This window comes from Alosa pseudoharengus, unplaced genomic scaffold (assembly GCF_046254945.1).
Source record: "Alosa pseudoharengus isolate Yale_2024_CS ecotype anadromous, Long Island Sound unplaced genomic scaffold, YU_APseudo_1.1 YU_APseudo_1.1_scf_11, whole genome shotgun sequence".
Classification (NCBI taxonomy): Eukaryota; Metazoa; Chordata; class Actinopteri; order Clupeiformes; family Clupeidae; genus Alosa; species Alosa pseudoharengus.
The window spans coordinates 25,598,870-25,619,580 of NW_027468576.1; the positions used below are offsets into that span (position 1 = coordinate 25,598,870).

The window sequence follows — 20,711 nt, forward strand, 5'->3', positions numbered from 1 at the left end:
TGAAATCCCCCTGAAAAGCTGAATTCAACCATGGTTCATAATGAAGAGTATAATTCTCTTCATTCCCATCTTCAAATGAGGTTGATGGGTATTTAAAGAATTCAAGATTTTTTAGCCACAACTAGCCAAAACAGGACAAAAACATGTCTGCTAATGTGTCGAGTGAAATGTTAGAAAGTGAAGCTGTTGTGGAAAAACTCGGTTTAACCAAGACTTGACATTATGTTTCCTCTGTCCAGACCACTCTATGTACATTCACCAATGGTTTCATTTTCTTGCTGTTCAGCTGATTAAACAGTGTCCCATTCCACACACTACTCTATCATTCAGCAAGTTGATGCAAGAAATGGTCAAACAAATCAGAAGAAGAATAAGGTCTACAAGCCCGAGTTTACAAAGAATATTTACCTTTGGGAGAATCTGAATATAAGGAGTGCAGATGGCCGTATCAAATGGAATGTGCACGAATATGTCCTTTATTGTTTAAAAATCTCAGTGCATTATCTCCAACCATACCAATTCGCACATTATACGTTTTCATTTTTTGAAACCAGCTCTGTAAGTGCCAAAGAAAATCAAAGACAGCAACATAAACAAATATAAGACCAGGGTTGGTCATTGTCAGAATTATATATTTACAGAGCAAATAACCTTGGAATCATAGTGTGCTAGGGAAACAAAAATTGTACAGCACATTTAAGGAAAACAAGTTTGATGAGTTAATTAAATAGTATATTTATGTCATAATCATGAACTACTATTTACATAACATTTCAATAAATAGTGGACTGAATGTTAAATTAATATTTTTAAAGATCCATGATATAAAAAAGCAAAAGTGCTCAATAAAACTATATTTTAAAAGCATCTGAATATTAACACCAATCATAACAGTAAAAATATGGAACAAAAAATGGAACAACAATAAAAAAACTAATACAATTTGAATGCAGATATGACAACAGTTAAATGTTGGCATCTGAAGGCACTTCCTTGGAGAAAAATCAGTCCCTTCTTCCATCAGTCTTGAACCTGGTTAGGGCACAAACACAAACCTGATTTCTCATAGCTTGCAACACTACATGGTGTATTCTCATAGGTTTGAGGTATCATAGGTGTATTGTCAATGGTTTCTATGACAATAAGAAATGGCGAGAAAATTTGATGTGGAAATCTATGTTGTCATACTAAACATTTTAAACATGCATATTATTGCTATTACGGAGATCATCATTCATTAATAAAAACAACACGTGAAACTTTGGACTTTGTTCATAAACTAGAAATGGACTTGCTGCGATGACCTTTGCAGTGCATGGCTGGCTATCTTAGAGAACCTGCATAGCATGCCATCAGATCACTTACTATATAACCCCAACCCACTGCTCCACAGAACTCCACAATAATCAGCTCTTTACACGGAGAAAGGCCTAGAGGAGCACTAGCTCTGTGGGTTTTAAGTAATAATAGAAATCAGTGGTATGCACTGGCACCTCAGCAGCGAATCAAATCCCTGTTTAAGAGTACAAGTAATGAATAGCTTATTAGAGATAATGTGTAAGTGCTGATTCCGCGAACAGTATTCATCGGCACTCTCTGCTCTGTCTCAAAATGGGGTTTATCTAAAACATGGATCCTTTGAAACTTTGCCAAATGATAACACTCACTTGCTATTCTGAACTGCTATTAAGTCCTTTGGCAAAGGGCAAAGAGTTGGTTTCAGTTATAAATAGACAGACATGTCCATATAAAACAGATTGAAGAGGGGGGCTTACTTCTTACAAGGCACTGTGTTAGTCTTTGTACTTAATACTAGCTCTGATTTTTGTTTATGCAGGATAAGCCCTAAGCCGAAGAAGCAACCCAGAAACATAGATAACACATGGCTCTTATTAAAGTGATATTACATGCAATTCATTCTCAAGATTTCACCAAGCTTGTGATAATTACTCACAGATCTAACAAAAGAAAGAACCCCCAAGTGCGGTGTTATCAGCTAATTTGTGATGTGATGCTTTGGCTTTTTCGATCTTTGAAAAGTTGTTGGAATTGGAACTGTATGCCCAATGTTTCCAACATCAAAAAGTCCCATGATTTAATGTTTTGTTTGTGTCTTTTAAGTGTTAAGTGTTTTCATGGATACACAATTAAGTCTGACATGTTAAATTCCATGCAGAGAATCATTTTTTGGTACTTACATGCATAACACTTACGACTGTGTACAGAGCGGACTCAATGCTAGCCGCGTTAGCAATCTTGCACATCTTTTGTAGTCTGTGAATGACAAAAAAGAGTCAGTTCCCACAGTTCACCCATTTCCATACTTTTTCAGCAGCATTGGCTCAGTTCTGAACTGGAATACTTAACTACCAATAACAGCATGAGGTCTGTTCCTAGTTTCCCGTTATGGAGAAGAATGTTAGCACATGGTGAGAGGCTAGACAATGTATTCCATGTATAAGGAGGGAGGGAACGGTGCCATACTTTATTTGCTCAATAAGGTGAGATTCTTGGCGAGCGGAAATTCATAACGCTTCATAAGTGCGACACAGATTCTAAACAAATCTGCCCCACCCATCATTCTCTTACTGTCTTGCAGTCCAAGAAATGCTGTCATTCTCCCTGTTCCCTTTTCACTCTTGAGGGTGGTTTGCCAATCCTGTTGCCAATGGCTTTCAGCAAGCACCAGAACAGTAAATGAAGTGTCCTGAAACTAAGAGTGTTTTGTAGGCCTGGATTCTCTTTGGTATAGAGTGGCATGATATCTAAATCTACTAAAAACAAAGAGAAATATCAAAAGCGGAAAACGTGTTCTTGAGCTAGTATTACTTTAAATGTACATAATTGGTGTTCTAGGTGCCTCCTATGTTTATCCAAGACCTCTGCCGGTCACAATACTCCCATGACACAAAAGGAAAACTTGGAAAGACACTTTCCACAATTATTGTACAAATAACAGAGAATTTCAGAGGGCTTGATCCAAGAGAGCAAATATCTTAACATACTAGGAGGGCTACGTTCAAACAAAAGACCAACAGTTTGTAACAGATACATATCAACAAGGTTCTGCAATGTCGGACAGCACCCTTGAGGCCAGTGGACAGCAAGGTCCAGACTCACTGGGTGGGTCTCTCTGACATGACTAATAATGGAGTTAGTTGCTGTCAGAAAATCATAGTTGATGGGCGAAAAGTGGCTGTTTTCGCAAACTAGATTTGCCATCTAGACTAATGACATACCACAGTGCAATGATTAAATGTTTAAGATTTTGTTGCAAGGGGGAAAATGCATTTATGACCCTGTCCTCTGTATACTCAGTAAATGGAGAAGTGGAATAAATGTATAGTATGTCTTTCAGAGCCACAGTCAAGCAAAAAGATACAATAAACAGACATGTATTATTTTGCAAGCCATTTCAGAAGTATGTTATGTAAAGGTCCACACAAACAGTACTCTAAACCCCTTTGTGGTGACTGAGACTAGGCAGATTATTAAAGAAAATAATCCACAATACAGTTGGTGCTTAAGGCAGCCAACCCTGACACATTTAGCAACTGAGTCTGGGCTAGTTGCTTATAGTGCATATAGTATCAATAAAGTGATTAGGAGGTCACAGAGGTCATGACATGGCATTTAAATAACAAGGGATGAAAAGTAATTGTATTTATTACACTTTGGCTTTATCAGTGTCAGGGGTTGATCTACTTAATAATATGATTGATACACGGTCATTGTATGGTCAATGTGGTAAAGGTTTCAGAAGAAACTGTAGCATTTCTTTACATCTATACATTCTGTTCTTGCAGAGAGATTGTTACATCCAAGATGTTTTCTCTACATGCAAACAATCTCTATCACACCTGATTGAGTATATTGGCACTCTAGTAATGGTGGGAATCCCTATAGACCTATGAGGAAATTTGCAGCTGCTCTCCTCACAGACATCTGGCCTGTTCCAGCGCTCCAAGTTCACTGAGGTTTTTGTTAGCTTTATTATATATTTTTTTATTATGCTTTTGGTAAACTGTGTCTTCTTTCGCTTCATAAACTTTCCATGATGATACCGAATCAAACAACTGGAATTTCATGCTGACTTTGACACTGATTTCTACTGATATTGCTCCAACAGAATCAGCATTATTATATTCTTATTTTGAGTCTGTTTGGGGAGAGGTTGAAGTTTGTATAACACGACTTGAATGGGAATGTGTCTGTGTTGTGGTGGACTTACATGCTGGTCTTGAGCAATCCCTTGTATTGTAATAAAGTCTCTGAAAATGTGTTCTGCACTCAGATGAGAACTTCACTGGTCCTGCTTGAGAAAAAGAAACTCTAATCAGGATTAAATTTCAGACATTCACCTCTACTTTCTCACAGACAGGTGGACAATTTGTTCCTTGGACAATTTGTTATTACAACCTATTATATCTATTTGTTAACTTTACTAACGGGTATGTGTTTTGCAGATCTCCGCTTTAATAAAGGAAAAATGAGAATCCTAGTGTGTATATTCTTTGGGGACTTTGATTGTGTTTGGTAATAATTCAGATGTTAATTAAGCATGTTCTCTGACCCAATAAGAAAAGGGTGCAAATGCATGGCATGACATCACATGAGGGCAAGGGACTTAATGATTTCTGCAAGGCACTCGCTGCCTCTTTGTGCGAGCTTCCGGAGAATGGATTTTCACACCAATTCCAGCTGCCTGGTCTGGTTTTACACACAGATCCTGAGACAAATAAGAGGCTTAGACGTACTTTTCCTTCATAGACGTGGCTGGGACAAGCAAAGTATTTCAGCTCCACACGAGCCCCCAAAGAACTTTCCCTGTGCTTGCCAGGGTGCTTTGGAGCATGGACCATGTGCAGGTTTCCAGAGGAAATGTCTTAACAACTGTTCGCTTTCAGGTTGCTTCTTCCCAGCATTTAAACTGTTCCATGTTTATCCTAGGATTACCATGTGGACATTATAGTTATGCTACTGTATTGATTTGTTAGCATTTGCTTACCTGTAAAATGATTTATGAACCTGTCTTTCAGGCTTGTGTCTCTTGGGACAACCTCTAGAAGAGAAAAGTTCAACACTGTTATCATTGTTCCCATAACCCAGGGACAATAAGCAAATAAACCATACAATAAAATATATGCTACCTGAGAAGTTTCATTAGTTACAATTAAGTCACACATTATTTTAAGTAACTATCCAATCTTGGCAATACAGATATTGAGCATGGGGTGTATATATATTGTACATTATAATGTGTTTGATTTTCAAACATTATAATGCCATAATGAGTAAGGCAACAGTTGTCTATGTCACCAGTCACACATGTCAAATCTGTCTCTTCACAACTACAACTTCCATTTCAGACACACTAAATATGTATGAATGAGGTCTTCCATAATAACTTGCAATCTGCAGCCAAGATGACCCCAATACACTGTCCACACAGGCAGAGCAAATGGTTGTCAGATGTGTTTGAGCTAACACAGTAAGGAGATTATTGCTTACAATAATGTAATGCTTATCAGTGTCAGAGACATAATTCCACGCCTCAGCTAATTTTAGCTCCTAGACAAAGGGATAGCCAACAGGTTCTATATATGATGTATGAATCTGTGATAATCTGTGTCATTACATACAAAGTATAATGCAGAGGCATGTCTGAGGAACACAAATCAGTTTATAGTTAGCCAGCCGATTATGATACAGTGAGCCATTTATGTCATTTGCTAGCATCATAAAACCTGTCCCTGTACCCACAGTAAGACTTATGTAAGACTAATACGTAGATGACTGGATGACTAGTTGTACTGTAAACCTAGTTTTGAATGGAAACAGGAAAGGTTCAGTACAGTTCGTACTGTACATACATGTAATAAACAGGATTAGAAAAACAATTATCTGGGAATGTGTGGTTTTTTTATCTAAGCAAACAAATACATATATTCATAAGACCATGTGGGGATACTTATGAAAGCTACAGTGTGCACAATTTAAATATGGCTCAACAGTCCATAGACCTGATGGTCAAATCACTGCATTGTGAAGAACAACTTCCAACATCCTTTTTAAACAAGACCAAACTGACAGACATGTCCTGCACTAAGAACATGATAACAGTTTTCTGGCAAATACAATATGTTGACATATTTCCAGTTGGCCAAAATCCACTCAGCATACGTTGTTATGAAACGCCTTAGTGTCCATTCTAATTCTCACATGGATGTGACATCAAAGCTTTCACACCTCCTGTGACGGGTGTGACAACGCACTGCTGTAATCTATATAGCAATTCAAACTGTATTGGAATCATACTCATATGAGCAGTGAGTGATACAAGCTCACATGCCACACATATAACATATGCTTTATTCCTCTTTCTCTGTATAAGTCTAACCTGTTGAATATCCCAGTGCACACAAAGTGGCTCACTTCCTTAAGAATATGGACTTCTTTTCTCTTCTCTTGGAGCCACAGACAAAATCAGTTTTAAATTGAATGGAACCTACAGTTGCACCTCGCTGCACTTTACATTTTAAGTTGAACAGGTAAATGTGGCTGCAGTTTGTCTTCTCATTAAGATGCATTGTAGGCGTCTTCTGATCAGTTATTTTGCTGTATTTCTTATGTAGACCCATTGGACCAAGCTGTTATGTTTCTAAACGATATGGTTATCTGGTTTAGAAAATACAATTCCTGGATGACAGTTCCCAGAACATGTCCTGACACTTCAATAGTGCCCCTGAAATGTGTTCCCTAAATGTAGTGCATGGTACAACTTTTTAATGCTCTTGACTAAGGATAAAATTGTGCAATACACTGTAAAAAGCATGAAACGTCCCCACAGCTGTGGTATGCAGTACATATTTCTATCCAGAATTCCGAAGGAGGCTGTTCTCAGATCAGGTCATATGATGCTTTATGTAAAACCAACTCAAAAGAGCTTTCCTTAGATGTGTAATTAAGAGTATGCCAAATGTGTAGAAAACAAAGTCCAGGTATGACATATGCATGAAGTAGGCCTACTAATCTTTTTTTTATACTTGAGTAAAGATCTGTACCTTCGTCTGACTTTCATGTAACACGTTAAAAATCAAATGATGACATCAAATGTGGTGCATGACTAAATGCTGAACACACACACACACACACACACACACACACACACACACAATAGTAGCACTTCTAACGCTGAAATGTCTGGATGAGACCCTGTGCTGGTGCTTAAAGTGCACAGTTAGCCTAAGTTGGATTTTAGACTCAAATGTGTCAAAACCAACAATATCTCAGTGTCTTTCTTCCGGGCTATTGGCTGCAGCTTAGCAAGTCTAACACAATCCTACAAGGAATTTGTGAACATGCCATGAACGATAACATCGTTTGCTTACCTATTGGTCTGCTTCTGTCTTGCTTGGGAAAGTATGAGGATTTTTCACGCGAGGAAAATTTCAAGTCTTGAGGTACAGAGAATAGGCCACTGGTGATGCGTCTGGAGGCGAGCTTGTCCCGTTGATTGTCGCCAATTACTTGTAAGATTAAATCCAACAGTGTTCTTCTTTCTTTCAGCTTCGCCTCCTTGCTGTCCATGCACTGGCTCGAAGTAATGAGCATAATGATTATACTCAAAAGTATGTGCCATTTCCTCTCCGCCTGCATGGCTTTCCAGCCTAACAAACACAATAAATTAGGGAGCATTTCACAAACATTTTTCACATATGAGCAGGCTGCAGTGCAAACTTACAAAGTGACACCGATGAACTTGTAACTCAGTATTATATTTAAATCAGGACCATCTTTGTTGACTAGAACATTAAACATAGTAATTTAGCCACCAAAATATCCAGCCAGGGAGTAACTGCAAGGTCCAAATACATGTTTACATTTTCCTACAATAACTAAGTCGATTGCGCATTGTGTTATCCAAGAAACCCAAAAGGTGTAGCCTAATTATATTAGTCAAAGACTAAATTTATACTATTGTTGTATGGATGAACATTGGAAATGTGCTTACGAGAGTGGTGAAGTGTCTGTAGGTTATAACAATAACTTTACAGTCACAACTTACACGATTCACTGTCGTCAAATACTGTGCGCTCCGAGTAGCCTACGTAATTGATGGCAGCAGAATATTGTTGAGTCTTCAAAAATGCTATTCCAACGGAAAGTCGGCAACAGGTTTCTGTGAGTCGTATCTTTCCTGGGCACATGCGTCCCGTTTTTATACGTTCAGTGTGAGGTTCTTGAATGCAACACTATCGATTTCAGGTGGGTGGCAAAAGTAGACATCTTTCGTTTAGATTTTTTTCCAGCTCGCTCCCTCTGTCAGTCGCCCCTCCTTTTGGTCCAAAGACATCACGAAACTACACATAAAAGTGACTTCACTTCTTTCTTCATTTATTTCAATTGAAAGACCACTGAAAGTAAGAATACTACAGCGCAAACGCTGCGATTGGTATCCATAGTTCCAAATTAACTCTCCAGTTGACAGGTGGAAAACATGGACCTCTATAGGCTACGCAGTCCACAGCGGCTTATAGCCAAGCTGACCTATTACCATCGTGTCATGCTTTTGTTCATGGATGTTCGGGTCTTGTGACTGCACTAAGTACGGGAATATGTGCTATCCTGAAGAGCTCGGGTGTGTTCTACTTGGTCTGTGGAAATTTAGGCTACGATTGCCTCACTGGTATGCGCTTTTCTTTCCTATAGCCTCTATTACTTGATGGGAACACATGGTTTCCCCATATCGTGGGCATACAACACTTCATTGAGCAATATTAGGCTAATGCCAAGCCTAGGATGTAGACAAGGGCGTTGAACACCACATTTCAATCTTTTTTTTCTATCTTTTAATGTTAAGGTAACAAGTGTGAGGGGAATAGAAAATGATAAGTTTGAGTTGTTTTAAGACAAACCCTAATAATTCTCACCTTTAAATGTAGGCCTACCTTTCGTTTATGTAAGTAGGCTATATAGCATGCCTCTCAGGACAGGTGCAGAACACCAGTGGAGCCTTCAGTGCGAGGCCATGAATGGGCTGGCGACATGTAGCCCGAAACGTAGCCAGCCACGCGCTCCATTCAGTAAGTAGTATAAAGATGATTGAAAATTTACCATTTCCAGATGTTTAGATAGCCTAGTTTATTCTTCCTGGTTGGTCACAACGATGGGATTAGGTTCGTTCATTGCTAAAATAGGTTCGTTCGCTTTTCAACGTTACCTAATTTTCTAAAACTACTCGAAGTTAGTTGGTAGATTATTTTTAGCCACGTGCCCACTAATGCATGGCAACATTTTTTTTTTATATATATATAGTATTCTCTGCAAATAAATCTGTTGTTATTGTGTAGGTACGTGGCTGATTGTAGCCTATAGATAACAAGTAACAACACTCAAAGAAAAACTAAACTTATCATAAAAGGCTGCAACTACCAGTATGGGTGGGTGCCGTGCGTGCACGCGCAGTCTTGACACCTGATCCACATTCCCATGCGTCTGGTATCCAAGGAGACGACGTTCACTCGTTTACTCTTGAGGAGTTTTTCTTTTAGTGTTGCTACATAAAACAGCTTTAAATCAAAAGGAGGCCACCAGCGCTTTATCAAAGGTGTTTTTTGTTAGCTGTCGAGACTGGCCATGTCTCACAGGTCAGTATTTAGCAAACATCACAGGTCAGTATTTAGCAAACAGACTTGACTGGTGAAGAACACAAAGCTACAGTATTGTTACTCTTAGCTCAATATCATGTTAGCTAGAAGCTAGCTGCCAGTAACGTTAGCCTTAGTTATTATGATCAGTGTTTGTAGTGCAATTTGGACATTCAGTAGTCTATGTGTGCAAATGTTTGGCCAGCTGTAGTTGTGTTGAAAGTCATGAATAGCTACCCAAAAATGTAAAACGTTAATTTGACCTATTATTCTAGTTTCGCTAACATTGTCAGTTTCCCTCAGTTAATTCCCCTTTTCTCTTATCTTACATTCCTCCAGCACGTACAATAAATTCTGGGCTGATGCCCATTTTGAGCTGAATAGCCTGCTAATTCAGGAGCTCCCTGCCCAACCAGCACGTCCGGAGAAGGACAGAGTGGTCTTCTACCAACGTCTGGCTACTCTGTATGTGCGTTATGTTCAAATTTTTAGACGCATTGAAGAGGCCTATGACCAGATCACACACCCTCAGAAAAAACGTGTGATTCGTCAAGTCCTTGATGGTGTAATGGGTCGGGTGGTGGAACTAAAAAATGAGATGGTGGAGAAAGAGTTTTCTGAGTATCACTACATGGATGATGTCATTCAAGACTTAAAACTGACACCTGTGAGTAGGCTATATTAAGTCCAATGATATGGTATTATTAAATCTCAGTCTGATCTGACACTTCAGGCCTACTTCTGGCCTTCATGCTTTTTTATACTACACTGATGTCATTGTTATTATTTTCAGGAAGCCATTGAGATTCCCATTCCGAAATATTTCATAAGTGAACGGAAAAAAGTGCTGCAGGACAGAGCTAAGATGCTCTCCGACATCCTTGACATAATGGGAGTGGTGGACAACCCTAAAGTGAGTTTAAAGGAGATTCCAGATCTCTGTTTTTCGAGGTCACTTTGGTGGTACCTTTTTCGAGGTCACTTTGGTGCTACCTAGTTTAAGTTGCTGCAGCCAACAGCTAGAGCAGCCAGGCAGCTACAGTGCTACACTCTGGGGGCATAATCATAATCATGATTCTTTCTAACATACTTTTAAAGTGACCTCTCCATGCAAAACTGTCTAGCCTACTGTATATCCCAAACCTCATGCTGCTTTTCTTACTAGCCCATAAGAGACCAGACCCTGAGCCTGGAGGAGGCCATTAGGGTGATCCAGGTTGCCGAGAGGGCCAGGCAGGGCAGACTGCGTGCCAAGTTTATGAGACAGATCCAGCGCGATGAGGAACGGCAGAGGAGGGCCAAGGACCGGAACCTGGGCGCAGACGCCATCGACCAGGCGGTTGTTCGAATTCAGAAGGCATGTTAGTCTGTCAGCTACTTCACATAACTTAAACATTTAGCAACACATGGGAGATTTTCATAGTCGTAACGTGAGAGCAAAACATATTCAAGCGGGATTTAATGTAGATCCATTTCTCATAGGTGTGGAAAGGTTTTGTGCAAAGGAAGAAAACCAAGAGGGAACGTGAAGAGGAGATGATATTTTTGGGCATGGTGAGATTTTTTTTTATATACATCTAAATTACATTTAGGTTACATTTATTTATTTTGAATCAAATTAATTGAAATGACATAATCGGCACAGGTTCATTTTTTTGTTACTATAGCTTAAGCCTCATTCATCATCAACCAAAAGTAGAGACTGACCATCAGTCAAAGATGTAAACTTTGCCTTTTCTCTCAGTTTTGTGGTCCATGCTGCCAGTAGATGGAGCTCTACACTTATTTTTAGACAGAATCTTTGTTTGACTTTAGTTCACCATTTTTGTCCATTGATTGACAAAGTTGTGAACTCCCTTTTAAGGAATGCAGGCATGTATGCATGATTGAAAACCTCTAGGGCCAGACTAACTTATTGACAAGTAACCAATGCAGAAGTATTATTTTGATAACAAAGCCCTGCCAAACAGCCTAGGCCTGTGAAATATTACAATGATGTCCCCATGCCACTGGATTCCATGGAATTTATCTGAATTCCATTGAATTTTTCTCTCTGAAAATGTTCTCTGTAGGTCATGGGTCCACAGACGAATCAGCCATGTAGCTATGCCGCTGCGGTGTACGGCAACAAGGCCCGGCGGCGGCAGAAGCAGAGCGAGTACGAGGAGGACTACCTCAAAGCCATCACCACCATCACAGACAAGATCCGAGACCTGGAGGGCCCTGACATCAAGGAGACCATGAAAGACCAGATTCGCCAGTGGTTCATTGAATGCCAGTGAGATACTGAGCATTGTTTAGACTTATACTTCTGAAATCTGTGTTTATTCAGTTATTCCATTCCCCTACTAGCTCAACTGGCAGAGGCAAAATGCTGATAACTCCGACTTGAACTTAAGGATGCTCAGATGAAGATTAAATAATTTGCTAATTAATTAATAATTTGCTAATTCACTGTTTGAAAGTTTGCTTGTTAAATACACGTCAATACAAAGATCTCTTTTTAGAAGTATAACAGTACCTTGTCCTTGTTTTACAGCGATGCAACAGGCTCCTTTCCTGACTACCCAGAGGAGGAAGACGGAGGCTCGGCTCTTATTTTTGCTGAGAAAACTCCACAGCAGGTTTTAATATGTCTTGTCATTTTTACAGTGGGCTAGTGCTCTCTTAATACACAGGTGATTTACTGTAATTGAGGCAAAATGTATTCCACAGCTGAAGATATCAATACATACAGCTGACCAACACTGGGCGGTTTCGCTCAACCCCGACTGAGACCAGCAGGACACCTGAATCATGTTAACTGCCCTCACGCTGTTGCTTTGTCATAAATTGGTGCTTGTGCTTGTTGTCCTGCATGGCTCACAATAAATCATCTGCCCTTGTTTAAGTTAATGGAGGAGCTGGCGGCAAAAGAGGAAGAGGATGCCAACAAAAAGCCCAAGGGAAAGGAGGAAAAGAAGGATAAAGGAAAGAAAGACAAGGGAAAAGGCGGAGAAGAGGTGGATACACGCTCGCAGGCTGTGTGATCGTACCGTATTGTTGACTGTGTGGGGATTAAAGTTGGTGCTGAAAGCCAGCATACACAGGGGTCCCTGAGGAACAGGCCCTGGCAGGGAGTAGCTCTTAACTGCCTGCATGCAATTATAGGAGGAAGAGCCGGGGTTGAAGATGCTGCCGTCGGCTTTTCTGGAAGACCTTGAAGCTGGACAGAAAACTTATAATGGTATTTGTGGTATTGACTTACTGAAGACAAAACAAATACATCTTAAAGCACCCTCCTGTTTGTGTGTGTAAAAAGAGCGTTTTTAATCAAAGTTGTGTGTCTCGCACTGCTCGCAGAGGTGTGGCAGAATCGGGACGAGTCCAAAAACTTCAGCCAGAGGCACGAGGTGGAGCTCATCAAAGAGGAGAAGAGGAAGGAGGTGGAGGCAGAGATCCGACTCCAGGTGAGGACGGGAGGACCGACTCTCTTCCACCCCTCCTGCTGCGCATCACCACTCCGCCAATAACGCCTGGCTGATAAAGCATTAGGCAGAAAAAGTTATGCCAAGAGGAAGGGCTCAGGAAGCTTGGCTTGGCTCGGCTTATGAGAACAAATGCCTCTTACTTATCCTCGCGCCTAGTCCCTGAGTACTAACGGACCCTCTCCCTCTGCTGCTCACTCAGGTGGATGAGCTGATGAGACAGGAACTGGCTAATTGGAAGTTGGCTGTGGACAAAGACAAGGGTGGCAAGGCCAAGGGAAATGCCAAGGTATACAAGCCAGTGAAGAGCCTGACCTCAGGTGTTAGGCAATGCTACGTCTGCTAGGGCTGCATCTCCTTGTGTATGTTTGTTTTTTGTACATGTAATGTGTGCATCCATCAAAAGACCATAACTATGCATGTTTTTCACATAGAAAAAGAAAGGAGCTAAAAGTGCCAAGAAGAAAAAGAAAGACAAGGACTTGACAGCAGATAGGTGTGTTCAGTTTTTTTTAGTGGTGAAATTATATTAATTGATGATTTTACCACATACATGATTTTTTTGTGATATGATTTTGTCATTGAAAGTCTGTTTCTTTGAAGCTCCTGTATTAAATATATATTTATATATTAGGACTATGGAGTCCTTGTTTCAGGAGCTAGTGCAGCAGGGGCTCCTGAAGCAGGCAGATGATGTCAAACTTAAGAACTATTTAGGTATAACATAATATACTGGTATCACAACTACTCATACCGCTATTACTATTGCTACTACTACTACCACCACAACTGATACTACTACTGCTATTACTACTACTACTACTACTACTACTACTACTGTAATAATATAATCAACAATCATTATCATCTTCATTGATACCTGCACCATATTTTAGCAGTCAAGCTGTTAATTGTATTATTTTTGTGTACAGGAGACTATAGTTACTTGGGAACAACACTAAGGCAGTCAGACATTGAGCCCATGCCATCTCTATCAGATGTGCGTCAGCTTATGGTCCTCTATGGGATACTACCGCTGGGTATGTCTTCTGCGACAGTTATGTGTTTGTTTCTGACGTTTTAGTGTAACATAAAACGGCATTACACAACATTTCCCTTGAGGAGAAAAGAAAAAATAATAGATAAAGAAAAGAAAATGGGTAATTTATTACTTGGAATGGCTAGCGTGAACTCTCACTTGTAATGTCAAGTTATTTTTTGCCTGGATTGTTTTTTAATGTCCAGGGCATTTATTGGCCATTTACTATCCTTCCAATTTCCCCTTAAAACCAGTGTTGCTACAGTTAATTGACTCTGGCTTTTAGATCCTTAAAAGGTTGTACATTGATTTTGTAAAATATCTTCATGTATGAGGTTAATACACAGGGGTGGGCTTTACATGGGAATACATTTCTTTTCTTCATACTTCATTATGATTAAAAATTCACTTTATTTATTATTATTATTAGCATAACATATTGTCTTGGGGTTTATACACAATGCAGTGTTTACCACAGAATTCTATTTGTGGTGGTAGGTTTGCAGAATTAACTCGAATGCAACAGTTTTTAACAAATTAGTGCAGCGCGGTTATGATTCCAACCAGATTCAAGCACAATTTAGTACAACCAGGAAAATCATTGTGTGGTGGTCAATGTTGATATTGTGGTGGGCCACCACAAATAATTCAATGTATGGGAAACACTGCGATGTGGCTAATACAAGAGAAATTACTATCTTATTACATCCGATCTGATATCTCCATATCTATCTTATCGTTCACAGGCTCTCAGATAGTGCATGAGAAGGCGCCCCTGATCAAGGCCATGCTTCTTGCAGGACCTGCAGGTGTGGGCAAGAAGATGTTGGTGCATGCAATTTGCAAAGAGACTGGTGCCAACCTGTTTGACCTTTCACCTCTCAACCTGGTGGGGAAATACCCAGGCAAGAGTGGCCTGCAGATGATGCTTCATATGGTGTTTAAGGTGAACGTCTGAAATGTGTGATACTACAACAATTAGAGTAGACCTGGTTGTGTTATAATATTGTAATAATTATTATATAACATATAATATGTGTTCATGTTTAGTAATGAAATCTCTATGACATTTTTTGTAGGTGGCACGAGCCTTGCAGCCCTCAGTTGTATGGATAGGAGACGCTGAAAAGATGTTTTATAAGAAAGTGCCTAAGGAGGAAAAAGAGGTAATGTATGTAGTTTTATCAGGACAGAATAATTTACTGAGCTCAGAAACGTATTAAAGGAGCATCTCAGCGCTGGGAAGATGAATATGTATTTAAATTGGGTCATTTATGTAGTAGAAATGTGGAGTTATCATTGAGAGCACATCACCCCTGTGTTAGCTGATCTGCATTGGTTCCCTGTTTCCTATAAAATTGATTTTAAGATTATGTTAATTACTTACAAAGCTCTGAATGAAATAGCACCTTATCTCTGAGCTTTTAATATCTTATCAACCACAAAGGAATCTTCTAATGCCAATCTGTTAATTGTACCAAAAGTGCTCCACAAGCAAATAGATTTTTCTACATTCAAGTATAGTAATTATAAGTATATATACTGTATACTCTTTTGATCCCATGAGGGAAATTTGGTCTCTGCATTTATCCCAATCTGTGAATTAGTGAAACACACAGTGAGGTGAAGCACACAGTAATCCCGACGCAGTGAGCTGCCTTCTACAGCGGCGCTCGGGGAGCAGTGAGGGGTTAGATGCCTTGCTCAAGGGCACTTCAGCCGTTCCTACTGGTCGGGGTTCGAAACCGGCAACCCTCCGGTTACAAGTCCGAAGCGCTAACCAGTAGGCCACGGCTGCACGAGTGCTGCCATTAGAGCTGTAGCGAGCCAGAAGCAGATGGGCTCCCCCTATTAAGTCAGGTTCTGCTCAAGGTTTCTTCCTGGAATATGGGAGTTTTGGCATATATATGGCATATATCCCATATATGACTGGGTTTTTAACGATACAAAGCTTAATGTAAATGGGTGAAGTGTCCCTTTAATTCATTCATTCATTCATTCATTCATTCATTCATTCATTCAGTTAGATCCTAAGCGTTTGAAGAAGGACTTGCCAAAGATCCTGAAAACCATCAAAGGAGAAGATCGAGTCCTCATCATTGGGACAACTCGAGAGCCATTCAATGCAGATATAAAAGCCCTCAGTAAGGTCTACAGCAAGATCATCCTCATTCCACGTCCAGACTATGCATCCAGATATAGTAAGAGGCTAAAGTTTTCAGCATGCAATATTGGTATACTGTACTATGATATTATTTAGTATGCAAAATGAGGATGTAATCCTTATTAGGATTATAAGTCTATTTGGTCTACAGTATTTATAGTCATTCTCAAATTGAAATAGAAATAAAGACAGGAGAAACTGGATCCCATTGTGCAGTAGGGAGGTCTTGAGCGGATTTATTTCTAAAGAATGACTAGCGGACTATATATTATCCTGCTTTTTATATGGTAACTTGCCAAAATGAAGTCTTGTTTGTTGTTTGCAAACGCCCACCATGTGAGGTGCTCACGGCGGTAAAGAATTCTTTGAATCAAGAAAAAGTGTCGTGGCACACTCAGAACTTCAGTATGCTTCAATATTTATTCGACTAAAGTTTCGGCATTATGCCTTTATCAGGGTCATTTTCATATACAAGTTATTCAGGATTTCTTTATGTTACACAGGAGTCTCTTGATTGGACAGGTGTTAATTAGGGCTGTGTCAAGAGTCAACTTGCCGAAATGATAAAAGACATTTATTCAAAATGTCTTTTATTATTTTATTTTATTTTAAAATAGTCAAATAAGTTTGTTGGCTTCTTCTGAGAATAATATGACATGAAAGTTATGAATTAAAAGCAGCAATCATTATTCATTTTCAGTGGTAATTATCAAAAAATATCAGACTGTTTTGTTGGGATGGCCTATTCTATTCAATGTATAATACGCTGTATAATAAATACTATTACTGTAGGTGTTCCCACCAACGTCATAAACATTTACATTCTGATCATTCTCTATTGATATATGATCAAATCAGAATCTAATAGCTCGGACCACTTTCTTAGTGATATGGCGACAGCTCATTGAGAACCACGGTGGCCAGGTGACCAGTACCCTGGACTTCAGCTCGCTGGCAAAGATCTCTGACGGTTACACGCAAGGTCACATGGTGCAGGTGGTGCGTAGCATTCTGACGGAGCGGCGCATCCAGCAGCAGGCCAAGAGGCCCCTGACGGCCGCGGAGTTCATCACCCCACTTGCCAAAATCGACCCCGTGTTCCAGGATGAGGAGGAGGCTCTAAAAGTAAAGGCCCAGTCATGCATATGTTTAAAAAAAAGACCTGAACTATCCATTTTTATTAGACGTATGAAGAAGAAGGATGTCATTGGGCTGAGGTGTTTTTTTGTGTGTGTGTCTTTGCAAACATGCATTTCATTGTGTCCTCACAGGCTTGGTATGCGAAGACTCCCCTGGGTAAGAAGCGAGCCAAGGCGGCCTCTGGAAAAGAGGGGGAGGAAGAGGCGCCAGCCAAGGGAGGCAAAGATGCCAAGAAGAAGAAGAAATAACTCAATCCGCACCTTCATAACACCAGCTCAGAGCGCTGTGGATATCGGCGAGAGAGAGAAAATAAACACACTTCTAGTATTTTTTGCAGAAGCTTTGGTGGACTGCATAAATTAATTTGAAATATCATGTCTAAATGTTCAGCTATTGCTGACAGCATTGTCCAAAATTTGAAGCCGTGTAATTATTCAGAGTGGGGAATTTCCACATGGAGTTAATGAGCAGGCCTATTTTGCTGACCGACTAAAGCCAGTGCAGTAATTGAAGTCTATTAATGGGTCTGCACCACGGCCTGTGTCTAAAGGGAGTCACTGCTGTATATATGAGAGGGTGCAAACTCTCCTCCCATGAACAAGGTCACATGGCTCACCTAGTGGTGTCATCATACTGTCTGTCTATGCATCATGAAGTCATCGGACTTCCTGAAAATAAGTTTGTGGAGAAAAGACTATTTCATCACTGATGTGTCATCTGAACCGGGATGTATACAAACATGTATGGAATATGCATGTGATGTGTATGATACGATGCATGAATGCTGATGAAATATTCTATGGCGATGGAGGTATTGCAATCCTGTATGGTTGCTGACCTTGTTTTAGGTGAAGTTGTTTGTCGGTCACCGCTTCAGATTCCATTCCTTAAGATGTGTTGAATTCATGTTTGGTTGTCGTTGGTAACATCACACAGGGCGTCTTGGGAGCTGATGTGCTCGCATGAATAAATCTGCCTTTTTTAAAGAAAGATGGACGTTTTGACGCTACACAGGATGTGCCGGATCGCAGGATGTGCCGAATCGCAGAATGCGCTGGATCACATCACTTAAAATCGGAACAGTCTGTATTGTAGGAAACTTCTTTTCCAACCCTTTTTATTTATTTATTCCTATCATTGTTAATAAAATATGTGGGCAGCACATAAAAAATGCCACGTTTGTGACTAGTGTAACTTCATTGGCTTTACAATCACAGCCTTCCCACCCACAGTTCACAGTTGTGAGCCGCAGGCCATACATAGAGGTGTGAAAGACTGAGTTCTGTCAAGGGCAACTAATGGGAGTGGGGGATTTCACAGGCCCAGTTATGCCCTGCGCTGCTGTCATTGGTCTCGGATGAAACTGAGACGTCCCCCAGACTGGGCTTTGGGAGATTATGTTGGATCAGCAGTGCCTGGGTCGTAGCACGACAAGCCCACGGTAAACACGAGTATTTTATGGACTGTCAATTGCGTGATGTGGACGAATCCTGTTTCCCATAACTAGAAGTCTTATGAGTCCTCATTGAGCGTGTTTTGAAGATTTCTTTATGAATGTATGAATGGATGTCAGCTGTTTCCTATGTTTTGCGAGGTCAAAAGCAGGTCAAGGGCAGTGGTATCTCTGTCCCTGAAGCATGTCATGGTGTAGGCTACGTTGACAATGTTACTGTCATGAGAATTCAGCACTGAAAAGTGTCGTAGGGCAGTTTTCTATCACACATAAACAAAGGACAGGATCAACAGACTTATGAAGTAGGTGTCATTGCGTTGAGCTTTATTAGAAAGCCTGCCTCCTTTGTTAATAAAGCGAGGGCATTGACCAATAGCTTCGTGGCCTTTGCCTCAGGGCAGTGAAGTCTGTTGTCAGCAGTGAGAAAAAAATCCAAGACCAAAGGAAACGTGAAACGCATAGGGACAGGTTCCAAACAAGGACTCAGGGAGCTTAGGTGCTGCTCAGCTGTTTTGTCAAGTTCTAAATTCATTCAACACATCCTCACATTGCCCAGGCATCTTTGGTGTGGGTTCTATTTTTAACTCATATATGCCCCATCAATAGTGTCTCCCTGTGGCCACATTACTGAAAGGGAGAAACACTCAAAACATCATCTCAAATGGCCCACGCTGTTATACACATCAGATGATCTTCAATGCTGACATCTATTCAGAGAGACTATGAATTTGCGCTCAGATTGAAACCTAATGGTCCAACTTGCTGATTGTCCACAACTTTGTCCAAATTACATTAGTTATAATAACTTGTAAATGCTTGCATAATTCCTAAACACATTGCACACAATGTATAGCCTGGCTAACGTGGTTTAGGAACCAAACGTTCATTTTCTCGTATTTGAAAAAAATGCCCAGATCCGTTTATTGGGTGCCACGGATGTCTATCAAATGCGTCTGTGCATAGCTCATCATCGTCTTGCTTTCCCCCCTGTTCTGTGATTGGTTCCCTATCTGAGGCAAAAATTAGGGCGGTAGTTTCCAGGCTGCCTTAGCAGCGTGAATCAAATCGAGCGCAAGGCAGCATGGGAACACCCAGGCTACACAATGTATTTATAGTAAGTGTCATTGGAAAGATATATATGTATAATAAATATATTAGTTCAAATATGCATTAAAATAAAGACATAAAACAACAGTTTACTGCCCAGACTACTATCTTACTGTTTGAAGTGAAAACCCTGAGAGTGGACCTTGTGAAAATGAGTTATGCTGCTCTCACCACCTGAGGGCCGTGTCCCCTCATCCGGAGCGCCTAGTACCCAGCCCAGACAGGCTGTCTCTGTGGTCAGTGGCCAGGCCCAGAGATCACAACACACTTTCCCAAGCCCTGCTGGACACATGCCCTTGTCCGTCAAATGTACAGGGATAAACAAAACGAAAGAAGAATAACGTTGGCCAGTGTGTGCTGTGCAAACAGAAGCAAAACCCACACAAGTAAGCAAGCACCCATAGAGGAAGCACTGCAAATTACAGTAGAATGGTTCCAGTGACTAATAAAGACTAGGACCTGTAAGCATATATGATGTAAGGAATGTGAATTATGAGAAAAGCCCTTGATTGATTCTACACTCTACTGTCAGACCACAATCATATTTTCCAATGTACTTGGCTTTGACCAGACTCATGTGCAACTTGTGGGTTTTTTGAGAAAAGATCCAGTTCTTCTCAAATCCCATATCTTGCCTGACAGCTCCAATCACATTTTCAGGCTCACTTCAGAGGAACTCCGTAGGGAAATG

General features: G+C 40.3%; 2 protein-coding genes across 2 annotated transcripts; one reads left to right on the plus strand and one right to left on the minus strand.

Moving 5' to 3' along the window:
* Positions 1 to 615: 615 nt before the first annotated feature.
* alkal1 (ALK and LTK ligand 1) lies at positions 616 to 8,479 on the minus strand. Its single transcript, XM_076277592.1, has 6 exons — positions 8,069 to 8,479; positions 7,392 to 7,670; positions 5,009 to 5,062; positions 4,232 to 4,312; positions 2,199 to 2,274; positions 616 to 1,032 (listed from the first exon to the last, which is right to left on the minus strand). The coding sequence occupies exons 1-5, from the start codon at positions 8,208 to 8,210 to the stop codon at positions 2,210 to 2,212; spliced, it is 621 nt and encodes a 206-aa protein (XP_076133707.1). The 5' UTR covers positions 8,211 to 8,479; the 3' UTR covers positions 616 to 1,032; positions 2,199 to 2,209.
* A 1,160-nt stretch (positions 8,480 to 9,639) lies between these two features.
* LOC143115739 (dynein regulatory complex protein 11) lies at positions 9,640 to 18,250 on the plus strand. Its single transcript, XM_076277593.1, has 19 exons — positions 9,640 to 9,650; positions 9,990 to 10,317; positions 10,444 to 10,563; positions 10,816 to 11,007; positions 11,133 to 11,204; positions 11,723 to 11,928; positions 12,190 to 12,274; positions 12,542 to 12,652; positions 12,801 to 12,876; positions 12,993 to 13,099; positions 13,320 to 13,406; positions 13,552 to 13,613; positions 13,752 to 13,834; positions 14,050 to 14,157; positions 14,903 to 15,102; positions 15,236 to 15,322; positions 16,180 to 16,357; positions 17,207 to 17,445; positions 17,592 to 18,250. Exons 1-19 carry the CDS (start codon positions 9,640 to 9,642, stop codon positions 17,706 to 17,708), a joined length of 2,469 nt encoding a protein of 822 aa, XP_076133708.1. The 3' UTR covers positions 17,709 to 18,250.
* Positions 18,251 to 20,711: the final 2,461 nt, after the last annotated feature.